Source organism: Cnephaeus nilssonii (assembly GCF_951640355.1).
Source record: "Cnephaeus nilssonii genome assembly, chromosome: 6".
Taxonomy (NCBI): Eukaryota; Metazoa; Chordata; class Mammalia; order Chiroptera; family Vespertilionidae; genus Cnephaeus; species Cnephaeus nilssonii.
In genome coordinates, this window is record NC_137077.1 from 47843649 (window position 1) to 47859662 (window position 16014).

The 16014-nt window shown below is 42.7% G+C and overlaps 1 protein-coding gene across 4 annotated transcripts in view; it reads right to left on the reverse strand.

The window, feature by feature from the left end:
* Positions 1-401: 401 nt before the first annotated feature.
* RACGAP1 (Rac GTPase activating protein 1) overlaps positions 402-16014 on the reverse strand; it is a 36874-nt gene continuing 21261 nt past the window's right edge. For all 4 annotated transcript variants that reach the window (XM_079774998.1, XM_079775001.1, XM_079775000.1 and 1 more), the window contains exons 4-17: positions 15258-15394; positions 14245-14314; positions 12558-12611; positions 10173-10253; positions 9665-9782; positions 7866-7996; positions 6966-7130; positions 5650-5745; positions 5365-5563; positions 3838-3943; positions 3552-3684; positions 3307-3442; positions 2540-2648; positions 402-2261 (exon numbers count right to left, since the gene is read on the reverse strand). In XM_079774998.1, the coding sequence (XP_079631124.1) occupies positions 2186-2261; positions 2540-2648; positions 3307-3442; positions 3552-3684; positions 3838-3943; positions 5365-5563; positions 5650-5745; positions 6966-7130; positions 7866-7996; positions 9665-9782; positions 10173-10253; positions 12558-12611; positions 14245-14314; positions 15258-15394 (1611 nt within the window). In that variant the 3' untranslated portion in view covers positions 402-2185. The remainder of the gene's footprint in view (positions 2262-2539; positions 2649-3306; positions 3443-3551; positions 3685-3837; positions 3944-5364; positions 5564-5649; positions 5746-6965; positions 7131-7865; positions 7997-9664; positions 9783-10172; positions 10254-12557; positions 12612-14244; positions 14315-15257; positions 15395-16014) is intronic.

Here is a 16014-nt window from a genome sequence, read left to right on the forward strand (position 1 = left end):
AAAGAAGGAGCAAGAGAGAGTAGCAGAAAGGGTTGGGAGCAGGAGATAGAGGTGACAGCCACTCCAAAGCACTGACCCCTTTCCACAGATCTCACACAGAAAGTATAATTTAATTAAGAAAGCCCTTGAAAGTGGAAAGTCAAGCTGTTCCACATGAAGTGCTGTTAAAGAAGCTGAAGGTGGGTACATATTTCCCTTTGCTAATATCAGAATTATTTTCATGGCCAAGGTCTCGTGGCCTAGCCCGAAACTGAGCAACTGGCTGCCAGCATCTGACACACAGGACCATTTTCTTTTTCGTTAATGGGCCATCAGTTCCTGCATAGGGAAGCCTTGCCTTACTAACGTTCTACAATCCATTTACTTCCTCTGCACTAGTGACTTAAAATGCACCTTGGGGAGATACTACAGAACAGCAAATATGGAGCCGGGCCAACACTAGGCTTGCAGAGACATAAGAAAAGGGATGGCACCTAGGACAAAGTTTAAAAAAACAAAACCTAACAGGCTTGTGTGTGCAAAGGCAAGGAAGGGGAGAAGGGACCCATCCTGTCAATTTGCTGAGGCAGATGGCCCTGCTGTGAGAGCTGCCACCTCCTGGGAAAAAAGCCAGTAGGTTGCCTCCTCTCTCTGCAGTTACATATTAAGCCTGCAACTGTTTACGTTCAATCTCAGATACATTCTGTTCACCAGCTTCAGAGTTCCGAGTGCAGGTGCCCTCAGTTAATCATCCCAGCTCACTCCAGAGTCACTTCCAGCAGTGAAGGATGTTCCTTCCAGGCAGCCAGCCAGACAGCCAGCCAGCGTCGTGGTTTTTAAAAATCTGCACCATTCTGGTCCCTGAAGACTTGTTTAAAGTTTGTTTGTTTTTTGTTTAAAGTAGTTTCTTCAAATTAGAGGGTAACAGTCAAAGGGACAAATCCAGGACTTCAATTTGGACAACAAAAGAGACAATGAGAAACAGAAACAAACTACTGCTGGTGGTAAAGACTGTGTGGTAAAGGAACGGAGACGAACAGACTCAAAACACTTAAGAGGAAAAAGTAGTATTTTCTTTAAAAAGATGTTAAAGGTTACTTTCTAGGACAAGACAACCAACCTCATGTTCACTTTGAAAAAAACTATTTACTTTTTTCCAAATATTATTTCAAATATGTATTGTACAGACAAGGGTCAATATGGGTCATAAACATTCTATAGAAAAACACATTTTTATAGACAATGGAAATAAATTTAATAAAAGAAAACTCTCATTTATCTAGATGTAGCTATGTTATACAGGAAGATTTCAGCATCCAAAGTGCAAAGACAAAATGTGGCTTTTCTTACCACACAAAATATTGACAATCTCCCCTGTAGCCTACTCTTAATTGTTAGTGGGATGCCAAATAGACAGCATACTGACCTCTACGGCTCCAACAGACTGGCAGGGCTCAAGCATCAGAATGAATTCAATTTATAAACAAACTGGCCTTGACCCCCCACCAAAGCCCAAGTCCAGCCAGAGGCCCATTAGAGATAAATACACAAAGTGTCACTTTTACAAGGTTGTGCCACTTAACACTATTAAACCTAATCAATCCAAATTAAAGCTAAGTATACACCCATCACTAGTTCTGTCCTCACCCTATCCCATTTTTATGAAGGCTCCATGTTACAGCTCCAGTTCATCATGGAGAAAGAGGGATGTCCAACCAGTTCTCAGGAGCCATCCTAAATCCTCTGTCCAAACCTGTTTTTACCCTGCCCTCCCACCTCCCGCTCTGAGACAAGTCAATTTTACTAAAAAGGTAGGGCTTCTGTCATCGCCTCACAGAAATAAGTTCTAAGTAACACCACAGAAAGGTCATTCCATGAGCAGCATTTAGCTTTCAGGCAAAGGGACGAGGCCCTCCCCACCACAGCCCCTCCCAATCACAATGAATTTCATACTGCCCTCTACCCCTACAAAGAGCTCCCATCTAAAAGCTCCCAACGACAGCACAAGGTGTTGATGTTACATTACTTGGAGAGAAAGAGAGGAAGATATATATAGTTTTAATAAAACCCCCATGCACAATTACACTTGATTAAAAGCCTGGAGAATGCTAAAAGTGGTAACGAGTACAGGAGGCTGCGAGCAGAGAGTACAGGTGCGCCCTTCCTTTGCAGTCAGTAAATGCTGGAAGTAACTGGAGACGTGACTTCACTTGAGCATTGGAGAAGCAAAGAAGTTGCCTTGACGTCCTAGGTTTGTGGCAGACTTGCTTTTGCTCCCAAATCTGAAGAAAAGGAGAATAAACTGGAAAAAGTATTCTATGAAAAAACAGTAAATGAACAACTATAACATGATGATGTAATCAACTAAAAGTAGAAACTCCTCAAAAACTACTCTGTAAGCTACTCAGTCATCTGAGATGAAGGGGGAGACTGTAAAGAGGGATCCTTATGGCTCCAGGTTTCTTTTTAAAGTCTAGTCACTAGCTAAGACCTAATTCAATCTTTCTTTCAATTAGCTTCAGTATGGTGGGAGAGAGATCTAAGCAGGCAATCCCCATACCTGGGCGTGTTCCTGGTGAGCGTGGAGCGGACTCGCTGCGACAGGGAGCTGGAGGAAGGCGTCTTGAGAAGCTGATGCTCAGGAGTGGTCACAGGCCCCAGAAAACTCACTTCAATCACAGTTAAGCATATTTTTAAAGGAGGGGAGAAAAAAAAAAGCACCCATGTAGGTGGCCAGTTTTAAGCTGAAATCCCTGTGAAGTACTTAAGAACTAAGGCTAGAGACCTAGCAAAGCCCCAGAGATCATGTCTGTCATCATGTAACACACCAGTGTATCTTCTGAACTATGAATTGCTGACATTCACTTCCTGATTTAGGCCATCCTCAAACTCCAAACTTCACAAATCTAACATTTGACCACTTGATTTTTACCTATATTACGAAAAATAATATGCTACCTTCTAATGAAAGAACATGTGAGGTTGCCAGTGCCACTGAGGTTGGAATAAAACCAGCCTCCTACAAACTGGCAAAGCTTTTAAGAAATCAAATTGGTAAAACATATCAAGAAACATAAGGATAAATTATATATAAATTATTATTGTATCTATATATTTTTTACTTTCCATATGGGTAAAGAAGAACATAAAAAAGGTGGGGAAAATCAGGATAGGAGATCTGTATAAATTCTCCTTCAATGTTAGAATTCTCAAAACTATTGTAATTTTTATTGGAGAATATGAATTTCAAATAACTCTAGCAAAGGCAGGGAGAGAGCCCATGACCAAATCTGAAGAGGTCTTTTAAAAGCACAACTGGGGCCTTACCTTTAATATCTGGTGTCTGTGGTGTTGAAAAGGCATTTGAGTTTTCAATGACATGCATGGGGTCAATGTTCTCTTGTTCCACCATCATGAACTGACTCCAGTATTCCAGGGGCAGTGAGAGCAAGCGTTCTACCACCTAAAAGCCACCAAATACGTTAGCAAGCTTCCAAATCTCAGGGCTTATCTCTCACCAGTCTCTCAAGTTATCATATCACACAAGTTCATATATAAATATGATTGCCCACCTTGGGTTGACGCTTGATGTCCTGTAACATTGTCACTGGATCTGGATTGGGCACAGCGTGGGCAACTATTGTAGGGCCAAAGACTTTAGCCAGATTGGCAACATCCATTTTAGTGTTTGGGCTCTGAGCCACTCTAAGCAAAAGAACATTAAATTAGAAGACTTGCTCCTCCACTTAAACACAGACCAAAATACAAGAAAACAATTCACCGCCCTGACACATGACCCACATTGTCTTCCCGTGGAAAATTCCCTAACTCCCAGGAACAACTTTCTGCTGTACTGACCTCTGCAAGTGAATCATGAGGAAAGCTAATGTGTCTCTGTTGGCCTGGGGCAGCTCACCAACAGCCTGGTACATGGCAGCTATGCTGTTGTCCTCATCTGTGATTTCTATAAATGAAAAGAAAGTACCAAGAGGCCTAAGACTGCTTTCCCTTGACAGCAGGCGTCCAAGTTATCGACCACAAAGTCTCATCTATACAGTAAGCTCCTGAAACTTCTGATTAGGTTCATGACTACATCAGACTCTAGGTTCATTAACAAGCAGGATACTGGCCAACAGTTCAATATTAGAAATCAGAACTTTTAAAAAACCAGCTCTTGCAGTTAGGGAAAGCCTGTGCAGGAAGGCAGACATACAACTGCTATGACTACAATTATCAAGAAGGTATTTGTTCATAAAACATATTTATGGGCCTACTATGTGCCAGGTACTATTGGAGGAGTTAATAAAAAAGCAAATATCTACTAGGTAGTAACACATGTAATAAAATAAGGCAGGCAAGAAGCTAGAAAGTAATGGAAGCTGTTATTTTAGAAAAGCTGGTCAGGAAAGGGGTTTCTGAGGACAAGATATTCAAAAAGAAACATGAAAGAATTAAAGAAGCAAACCATGAAAATATTATTTCTGCAACTACTGTGAAGGCCAGGAGAACTCCATTGTAACTGGAGAGGAAAGAAAGAAGGGAAGGGCATAAAAGGAAATGATATTGGATACAAAACCAGGAGCCAAATCATGCAGCATCTTTGGGCCATGCTAAGGACTGGATTTTATCCTGTGAATGAAGGGAAGCCATTGGAAGACACTGAGGACAGAAAGAATATCATGTAATTTAAAAGAACCACTCTAATAACTACTTTACCACAGAGGGTAAGAGTAGAAACAGGAAAAAATCAGGAAGTTCTTACATTCACTCCAGAGTGAGAGATGTTCAGAGTGGTAGTAGGACCATAAGTTTTCAAATATAGCCTATATTTTATAAGATCTTTGCAGATAAGATTTGCCAGCCAATGGATTAAATGTGAAATGTGAGGAAAAGGAATTAAAGATGGTTCTAAGTTCAAAAGGCCAACCTAAAACTTGACCAAACAACAACAAAAACCTATCAGAGCCCTACTGTTTAGACAAGAGAACAGGCATGGGCAACATGACATAGTTATTTATCCATCAAAGTATTTGAATATCTGCTATGTTCCAGGCACTTTACTAGATGGGGATAAAACTGCAAACAAAAAAATTCAAACATTCCTGCCCCTTGTGGGACTCACACTCAAGTATTAAGATCTGCTCTTATCCCTGACCGGTTTGGCTCAGTGGACAGAGCGTTGGCCTGCGGACTCAAGGGTCCCAGGTTCGATTCCGGTCAAGGGCATGTACCTTGGTTGCGGGCACATCCCCAGTAGGAGGTGTGCAGGAGGCAGCTGATAGATGTTTCTCTCTCATCGATGTTTCTAACTCTCTATCCCTCTCCCTTCCTCTCTGTAAAAAATCAATAAAATATATTTAAAAAAAAAAAAAGATCTGCTCTTACCTGCTGCTCCCATAAAGGTCTTGTTCAGCCGAAAGGTCAGAAGGGGTTCTTTAAGGTTTCGAAGGAAGTCTTTCAGGAAGCTACAGATAGCATGGATGTCATCCACTTTGCTGAGGAGGGGTACAGTTTTCACTCTGAGAAATTTCTCTTTTAGCTCTTTTACTGTCCGGTCGCAGCCCGAGACCCGATATAGGCCTGTCTATTATCGAGATGACACTCTCAGTTAAGAAGCTCCTAAGTGTTAACACAAGTAACAAATTCACCCTCTTCCAGGTTCATGCTTACCTCGGTCAGCCCCCTCTGTTCAATCTCATTTACGCAGTGGACAATAATGGAGGGGATCATTGGAGAAGTCTGGGACACATAATCTGCCAATATTCCCTGAAATGGAACGTTTTATCATTTTTACCACTTAGACCAGCAGATCTAGACCAGTGTGCAGAACCATCTCCCAACTAATACTCAGGCTGGCACATCATGTCTCCTTTAAATTCCTATTCCCAACGCATATATTAGAACAGAGACACTCAATTATGTTCCCTACCTCCACACCAGGACTGATTTATGGTCAAAGATACCACACTCTTCATGAACAAGTAATAAAACCAATAGCTACAACTGTGTCCTTGTTTTTCTTCTACACAAGGGCATCAAGAAAACAAGCAATAATGAGATTACAGGTAAGGCCTTTAATATAAACTAATTTGTTCTTTTAAAAAAGAAAACCTTTTAAATTATTCTTAGGAAGGAAAATAAACACAACTCAATTGCTTGTGATACAACCTTACCTTTAAGGGAGAACTCCAGGGTACTGTATCACAATACAGAAAATTTGTTTAAAAAAAAAATCTTTGCACAGATAAGAATTCTTAAGATTAGGGAAATAACATTTGATTTGCTGGGGGCTGGGTAGTAGCTTAGTCATTTTGCTTTGATTCTTGCTAATGTTGCTTGTACAATAAATACTTTCTTAATGGATTGAATAGATTTTTAGACACAAGCAACCTAAAATTAATAGCCTTGTATGGGATATCTCTAACATAAGAGAAAAGATATTCACAGATGAACTTATATGTTGTCTGGAATTTGATTCAAAATAATTCACTGGACAGGGCCAAGAGGGAGAGATAGGAATATTGATAAAGCAAGACTGGACATGAATTAGTAATTGTGAAATTTGAGTGATAAAAACCAGGAATTAGTTATACTAATCTCTATACTTTCATATGTTTCAAATTTTACAAACTAGGATAGGATGGGGAAGGGAGGGAAGGGAAGAGGAAAGAAGATGAGAAAAGAGAGGGGAGGAAGGAAAGGAGAGAATGGAAACAAGGGAGAGAAGGAGAAGTGTGAGGAGGGAAAAAGGGAAGGAGAAAGGGGAAGGGAGGGTGAGAGGGAGGGCAGGTAAAGGAAGAAGAGTTTTGTCTAGAAAGGTTATAAAACAGACTAACCCATACAGGACTCGACTGCAAGTTAACGTTTTATAATTTGTATTCATTACTCATGGAAAACATATTTGGCATCATTAATTTAGAACAAAACTGATATTCAACTGTGGAAAAGCTAAGAAGCCCTAAGACGATGCTTCCCATAGGCCGTACCTCTCCAATCTTAACAGGTGTTCCTATCAGGGTAGGAATGCAGGGAAGGGGACAGCGGTCCCGACATTCTGGATGAGAGACGACACGACAGTCTCGACACTTCAGGGACAGCTTGCCAAATTTTATCCGCTTTCCACATGGAACACAAGATTCGGGTTTAATAACCTGAGGATGAAATGGGGCAGAAGGAACAGAGTGGTACGAATTAGAAAATTATCAACATCATCAACCACTTAAAGCACTTAGCATGTGCTGAACAGCTTTCTAGTCCTTTTTTACACTTATCTGTTTGTATAATTCTCACAATAATCCCATAAAATAGTTGTGTTTTTATTTAAGGAAACATGCAAAAAGAGGCTAAGTAACTTGCATAAAGTCATCCCACTGGAAGGGAACAGTGAGTGTACAACAGTGGAAAGAACTTGTTTACAAAGATTCAGAAAACCTCCATGTTAACTATGCCACTTACTGTCATGTGGCTCAAACAAGTCAGTTAACTCCTCTGAGCCTGTTGCTTGGGTTTTTATGAGGAAATCAAATGGGACAAAGTTAAAATGTGCTACTATTTAATAAGCATAAAACATAAATATATATCACTAAGAAGCACGAAATGCTACTGAAAAGTTGCTTTCTTCGAATTTTAGTGGTTCTCCCAGAATGGAAAGCTACACACCTTTTGTAATTCAGTAGTGACCCCTGCAGAATGGGATTGGAAAGAGGAAGGAAATTCAACATTTAACTGTATAATGTTAGAGCAGCGGTCGCCAACTGGTGGTCTGTGAGGTCCGAAAGGTTGGCAACTGCTATGTTGAAGTATTAAAATTTGTTCCTGGTACATATTACTCTCACAATAGAAAAATTATAGGTGCCCCCCAAAAGGAGGAGCAATCAGGGATTTACCGTCTTAGAGACAAAGTCATGCAGACGCATCCCCCCAGTACTCTGCGGAGTGTTGGAACCGTCTGTCTCAGTTCTTGGCTCCAGCGGCCTGCTGCTCAAGGTAGAGTCACTATTCCAAGGCTGTAAAGTGCCTAGAAAGCAAGCAGCTTTAACCTTAAGTATTTTGCTCCTTCTGAATTTTAACCCCAATTTCAATATAATCTTACCTTATAATAGACAAATATGCAAATTGACCGCACCTTCGCTACGCCCAAGCCACGCCCACCAACCGAGCCACGCCCACCAACCACGCCCACCAGGAAACCATTGCAGGGACGTTGGGGTGTGGCAGAGCCCAAGGCCGGGAAAGCCGCCCGAGGCTTTCCCGGCCTTGGGCACCAGCGGGGAGCCTGCACCGATTGCAGGAAACAACTGGGGGTCGGCTCCTGCGATCGGTAGCAGGGACGCTGGGTGCAGCCGAGCCCAAGGCCCGGAAAGCCTGGGGCGGAGGCTTTCCGGGCCTTGGGCACCAGCTGGGAGCCTGCACTGATAGCAGGAAAGCACTGGGGGTCGGCTCCTGCGATTCTTAGCAGGGACGCTGGGTGCGGGGAGCCCAAGGCCAGGAAAGCCTGGGGCGGAGGCTTTCCCGGCCTTGGGCACCAGCAGGCAGCCTGCACGGATCGCAGGAAAGCACTGGGGGTCGGCTCCTGCGATCCTTAGCAGGGATGTTGGGTGCGGCCGAGCCCAAGGCCACTGCCCGGGGCCAAGCCCCGACCCTGAAAAAGGCAGAAGGCGGTGGCCACAGCCAAGGCCTGGGTCCCCGGTGCCGGCAGAAAACTGGTGCAGGCAGCCAGGTGAATGAAGGTCTATTGCACGAATCTTCGTGCAAACGGGCTACTAGTCTATAATAATAAAAGGGTAATACGATAATTAGACTGGATATCTTCCGGACGTCCTTCCTGACAAAGCCAGGGCCGGAGGGAAGCCAGCCCAGGTCCGGGTGCCTGCGGGCCTGTGGGCGGCTGGAGGAGGGAAGGCAGCCCAGGTCCCGAGTGCCTGCCGGCAGCCCGAAGAGGGAAACCCAGGTCCTGGAGGGAAGCAGGTGCCAGCAGCCAGGGGAAGGAAGGCCTACTCTTGCAAGAATTTTCGTGCATCAGGCCACTAGTTGATAGATAACCAGTAATCTGTAACCATAATCAGAAGTGAATAGCCTTTTATTTCATTGCTGGCTGGTGTGGCTCAACTGGTTGGAGCGACATCCCACACACCAAAAGGTTGTGGGTTTGATTCCCAGTCAGGGGACATACCTAGGTTGCAGGTTCAATTCCCCAGTCAGGAGGCAACCGATATTTCTCTCTCACATCGATGTTTCTTTCTCTTCGTCTCTCTCTTTCCCCAACTTCCTCTCTCTCTCTTAAAAAAAAAAAAAAAAAAAAAAGTGAGCCCTGGCTGGTGTGCTCAGTGGTTAGAGTGTTGGCCCGTGAACTAAAGTACCTGGGTTGCAGGTTCCCCGTCCAGTTGGGGCACTAGCAGGAGGCAACCAATTGATGTGTCTCTCACATCAATGTTTCTCTCTCTCTCCTCTTTCCCCATCCCGGTCGGTCCCTTTCACACTCTCTAAAATCAATGGAAAAAATATCCTCCAATGAGGATTAACATACAAAAAAAAGTGAATGTAATGGCTACTCCTACACACACACACACACACACACACACACAGTATCAAGAATAACAAGTTATGCACTAATGACATAGGCCAGCTAGCAATCTAAGGTAGAGCTTGATACAATGCTCTGTACGTCAGCCACAACCCAGCAGACCTGATTTCCTTCGACTTCTCGTCCAATATGGAACAGTTTCAATAGTGGATGTAGCTTCAATGGGCCCGCCATCACTGGGAACAGTCACTGTAGTTTTTGCAACAATGGATTCATTCCCCTGAAACAAAATTGTAATGAGAGAAGGACAAACATTTAAATCTAATTTCCCCTCCACTACAGGATTTTGGAATGCTTGAAAAAGTCCTGAGTCTTTGTCAGGACTTACGGCCCAAATCACTATTTAGTCGAAATCTCATACTTTAGGACAGAAAAATAGGCCACAGGGGTATACATACAAGCAACTAAGAATCAAGTATAAAACCGACAGCTGTTTAATCAGACTGATTCCATTCATATGGATGATAAGGACCCTATTACATAAAAAAAACCCTCATCAACATCTCTCTCAAAATAACACTTGCAATGTTGACACAGAATTTTTAATGTTTTGGGCCACTAATCTTTGATGTGTTCAAGACCACAATTGTCTTGGCCTGACTAGTCTTACCTGGTCTGCTGTAGAGCCAATGGAACGAGTTTTCTTTATAGGTCCCGGGGGGCCATCAATGAACTGTCGGCTATTGGAGCGCTAGAGAGGGGGCAAACACCATTAACTTTAGTGCCAAGCCGATCTGAAGCACAGAAGATAAACTTATTCCATTAGACAACTTGGATCCAAGTCCTAGGATCCAAGGCTATGGTAAATAACAAACAATGTGCTCTCTCTCACTGCCTATTTCCACATGAAGCTTAAGTTGTACCAACACAAAAATGTCTTCCCTTGAAGAAACAAGCAAGCTTTGGAAAAATTTAGATGACAGCACAGAGAAAGTAGAGCTGTAATCCTATCTAAGGACGTGAAGTCTTTGGAAACATATTAAGCACTCTAAATAAGCACACACAGACAGATCTCTGCATATCCCATTATACACACATTTCATCTGAAGCTTTTATTAGAGCACAAAAGTCCTGCATAAAAAGTCATATGACAACTCAAAACAAACTTAAGCATATCCTTTTCCATATGATGAATGAAGTGAGAGCAGTCCAGAATAGTAAAATGGGACAGGATTCTATCCTGAGTTACCACCCTCAGCAAGGATTAAAATGTGTTTAACAATGGCTAGAGCAGTGGTTGGCAAACCACGGCTCGAGAGCCACATGCGGCTCTTTGGCCCCTTGAGTGTTCTAATGCCACTTCTTCAAAATAGACTCGCCCAGGCCAAAAACCGACTTCTGCACATGGGCCATGAAGTTTCAATCGCACTTTACGGGCACGCCTGCACGTGGTATTTTGTGGAAGAGCCACCCTCAAGGGGCCAAAGAGCCGCATGTGGCTCGCGACCTGCGGTTTGCTGACCACTGGGCTAGAGCAACATGTCAGAAATGCAATATTGTGGTAGGACTTTCAAGGAAACTCTTTTATTGTTACTTTTATTTATTTTTTTAAAAGAAAGAGATAAGGATCAAAAGAAATTGACAGACAAATGAAACAGATCCAGTGACATGGAAGCATGCAACAGACTGAGGACTCTCAGAGGGAAAGGGCTGGGGGGAGGGAAGAGACCAACCAAAGAAAAAATATATATACTAGAGGCCCGGTGCATGAAATTCGTGCACGGGGGTGGGGGGTGTGGTGTCCCTCAGTCCAGCCTGCACCCTCTCCAATCTGGGACCCCTCGAGGGATGTCTGACTGCCCGTTTATCTCCTACAAGGATTGGGCCTAAACGGGCAGTCGGACATCCCTCTCACAATCCAGGACTGCTAGCTCCCAACTGCTCACCTGCCTGCCTTCCTGATTGCCCCTAACCACTTCTGCCTGCCAGCCTGATCACCCCCTAACCACTCCCCTGCCAGCCTGATTGATGCCTAACTGCTCCCCTGCCAACCTGTTTGCCCCTAACTGCCCTCCCCTTCAGGCCTGGTCACCCATAACTACCCTCTCCTGCAGGCCTGGTCCTCCCCAACTGCTCTCCCCTGCAGGCCTGGGTCCCCCCCAAATGCCCTTCCCTGCAATCCTGGTCGCCCCCAACTTTCCTCCTCTGCCAGCCTGGTCACCCCTAACTGCCCTCCCCTGCAGGCTTGATCGCCCCCAACTGCCCTCCCTTGCAGGCCTGGTCCCTCCCAACAGCCCTCCCCTGCTGGCCATCTTGTGGTGGCCATCTTGTGTCCACATGGGGGCAGGATCTTTGACCACATGGGGGCAGCCATCTTGTGTGTTGGAGTGATGGTCAATCTGCATATTACTCTTTTATTAGATAGGATAGAGGCCTGGTGCATGGGTGGGGGCTGGCTGGTTTGCCCTGAAGGGTGTCCCGGATCAGGGTGGGAGTTCCCTTGAGACGTGGGGCGGCCTGGGCGAGGGGCCTGTGGTGGTTTGCAGGCCGGCCATGCCCCCCACAGCGATCCAAGATCCTGGTATCTGGGATTTGTTTATCTTCTACAATTGAAACTTTGTAGCCTGGAGCGGAGCCAAGCCTTCTGCTCGCTCCGTGGCTGCAGCCATTTCTGTTGGGATTTATGTATCTTCTATAATTGAAACTTTGTAGCATTGAGTGGAGGCCTGGGCCGGCCAGGGTGTGCGGAAAGCTTGGCTTCCTCCATCGCCGGGGAAACCCAAGCCTCCCTCCTGCTCTCTGTGGCCACAGCCATCTTGGGTGGGTTTATTTGCATATTTGCTCCTGATTGGCCGGTGGGTGTGGCTTGCAGGTATAGTGGAGGTATGGTCAATTTGCATATTACTCTTTTATTAGGTAGGCTATGCATAACCCATGGACACAGACAATAGTGGGGTGAAGGCCTGTGGAGAAGTCAATGGGAAAAAAAGGGGGGACATTTGTAATACTTTCAACAATAAAGATAAATTAAAAAAAAAAAAAAGAAATAACATACCCTCTTTTCTCTCTTCTTCAGTTTGAAAGTCTTTATTACAGAAGAATCCCAATCCTGTTGACAATTACACTATATTAATTTCTTTCTTTGGTTAGGCCTCCCCTAAACCCTGTGCAAATAAATTTACAGTGAACTTTAAAGGCTTCTTAAGTCAGACTCCCTTAACTTACAATTTGAGAAAACTGGGGGGAGAACTCAAGTACTGTAGCTACAAAGCCATAGTAAGTTAACATGTTTTCTTTCCAAAATTGAAGCTATTATAACAGAATCAGGAATCAATACCACAGAGGCAAGAAAAGGTTAAAGAATCAACTTCTGTTGTGATTATCTCCAGTGCCTGGTCCTTTGTTTCTGATTATGTTTGTAATTGGCTTTAGAACTTAGAGAATGTTAGGCACTATACTGATCGTGTTAGATGTGATTCTTCCTCTTAACGGACTGCTATTGTCTGTCTAATCATATGTTCTGTACAATATAGCCACTTAAAAAGTTCTAGTTTAGGTTTTACTTCTCTCAATCACCTGGGCCCTAAAAGACATTCGCCACTGAAGAATTATTTGTCTTTTACTGTGGTCTAGCTTCCCTTCGCTTATTTTAACCATATGCATTTTTAGTAGCTACCTGTGAATTCCTTACTCCTGATAATCCCTTAAAACACAAAATCCACAAACAGTTGTATGCAGCAAATTGTAGCTTAGCTACATAAATTTAATCTCTCCAATTCATGGTCAAATAATTTAGCTACTGCTTGTTTGATGTAGCTTCAGTTACAACAGATAACATAGCAGAGGTCTAGCTCCAAAGTCAGCAAATAGTATGTTTCAGTTTTATTATATATCCCAGACCTATTCTATATCATTCCTTATTCCAGAAAGGAGATACCAAATATTTATATCTATAAAATGGCAATTATTTCCCTAGTCAAACACTGAATTTGGACAGAAAACTCATAGCCCATGTAACAAGTAGTTGTCACTTGTTTGGCTATCATCAGAAAACAAATCTCCAATAACCTCCTCATTTATTGTTTTGTTTGTTAGCTTTCAGTCAGTAAAACAGATTCCTGTTTCCTTAACATCAAAGATTGAAATATGAGATGACCTTTCATGCAGAAACACCATCAGAAGTTAAGAGAAGGGTGCTGTCCTATAAAAGCAGGGTAACAAAGAGTTTAGACATGCTAACCATTGTTGATCAAAGCATTATATAGTACCTGGAAACTCATCAGTCCTCTGGCTGAAGCTCCAGAGCACTGGTTTTCCTTCTAACTGTGAAGTAAAACTAAGTTTCCCTCTAGAACCAAACTAATTCAGAAATAAGGCACAAATCTATTCTCCCTAAGAGCAACAAATAAGCCCTGACCAAATAGAGCGTTGCTAAAAAAATTTTTATTGCTAGCTGGGGCTTTAATAAGTCAAGATATAATCAATTAATACATGCAGCTCACAAATCCTTTAAACAAATTTAATCTCATGTCAAATCCTGAATTCTATATCTCCACTTCCAGAAACTAAAAAAATATATAAGCAAGTCTCTTATAGTTTGTGTGGATTTATATTTTTAATGCTACCTCAGTATCTATAACACATCAATTAATAACAGTAATAAAGAAATTCCGGAAGGACAGCAGAGATATTCCTGAGGGAGCAGAAATATAAATAATTCTCAGAGGTCAAATGTTCATTACCAGCGATTCATCAGTCTTGTCAAAGCTGATATCTGATAAAATGGAACCAGATTCATCAATGGTTGACAGTCTATTGAGTGAAACAATACAAAGTTAGACAAAGAATATTATGAAAAGTAAAATCCACCAACACCCAGAACAAGTTACCTAGCAGGTCAGATAATGTCAGCAATTTCACAGCAATCCCTTCCCTTTAAAGATAACTCCAAGCTTAGACCCTAGCTGTGGTGGGTTGCTTTTTATGGTTTCATGAGGAGTGTGTGAATGCAATACAGTTGCTTTTTCAGCAAAAGCCTTATAACTACAGCTGAAAATTACAGTTAGGGGTATGGGTTCTATTCCCTACTGAGTCTGTACTACAGGCTACTAAAAATTTACAAGGTAGAGAGTGAAGTTTAATTTGATCCCAATTGTGGTTGCTTTCTACAAGAGAGAGTATTACCCAGCATTAGCTTTTTAAGAAATTAAGCCCGTACATCTTCTTAGTTATCAAGATTCCCCATAAAACAATCAGGCAACAAAATAAATGCCTCTAAGAGTGCTGACCTCTCCCTACATACCGTATTGGGGGTGTTAAATTCAAAGCCTAGTTGAGACTTTTTTAAAGAGAGATGCAGTGGAACCAAAATTATTGTCTGGTCTTGGCTCACAGAAGACCTTTCTAAACCAGAGGAGCTACAAGAGCTCTCTGGAGAGTAAACACTGAAAGTATTGCTGAACTGCCACTTTCACCTTTAGGTTTCTTAGCAATCTGCAGGATTAGTTATTGGTGTGCAATTTAGCACTAACATCAAAATTTTACCCATGGTGAAACAACATCTTAAGGAAAGATTAAAAAAACAAAAGAAATAGGGAGGCCCCTGTTCCTTTATTTTCACCCACCCTTCCTCCAAAGTCTTTTCTGCTTTATTCAGCACACATTCCAGAACCAGTTTATTTAAGAGTTCAGATAACAAGAACTTCTGACAGCTGTGTTGCTCGTGATCAGATAACAACAGATGCAGTTCCCCCACCTTTTGTTCCCAGCATTGCCAGTGGATGGTTGGCCTCTGTTGAGAAAAGCCAGAGCTGATTTTTGCTCCTCGCTTAGTTGAATGCTGCCAGATGTGTCACACATGAGCATCTCTCGGATCAGCTGAATCTGTCTTTCCTACAGACCAAAGCAGAATAAAACATCCTAACCAACCAGGGGAGAAAGCTTCACCTCAAATTTATGGGATGGGCAGACCAAAAGTCATTAAAATACAGCATTATGCAAATGAGTCTTCAGGAAAGCTGTTACACCAATAGCATATTAATTCACATCAAGTCCAGATTGTGTCTCTGATTTCTGACTGGTAAAATAAACTCCATCTAGCAAATTGGGGTTTCTCTACAAGACTTTTGGATCAAACTGCTAATCCAAGAGGACAGAGTATTGCAAAATGAGAGTCCCAAAATAAATTTTGCATAGCACAAACACTTTATTGTCATTTTATCAGGACAATTATTGGCTTCTTCCACAGATGAAAACAGCCACCCACCTTTCTAAATGGTGGAGCAAAATGTTATTAAATGGATACAAAGCTATGACACACTAGAACCAGGTAATTTGAGGCATCTAACACTGTGCCAGGGTATATTAGTGCCTCCTAGTAAAGGCTTTCCTTTGTACTATGACCCACCTTGGTACACCAAAATTAAAGTGTTCTATGTTAGCCACACTGCTCAACTTGTTGAATATATCTAGCCCTTTATCTTGAATCAGGAGCAGTGGTGAAGGAAAGACTT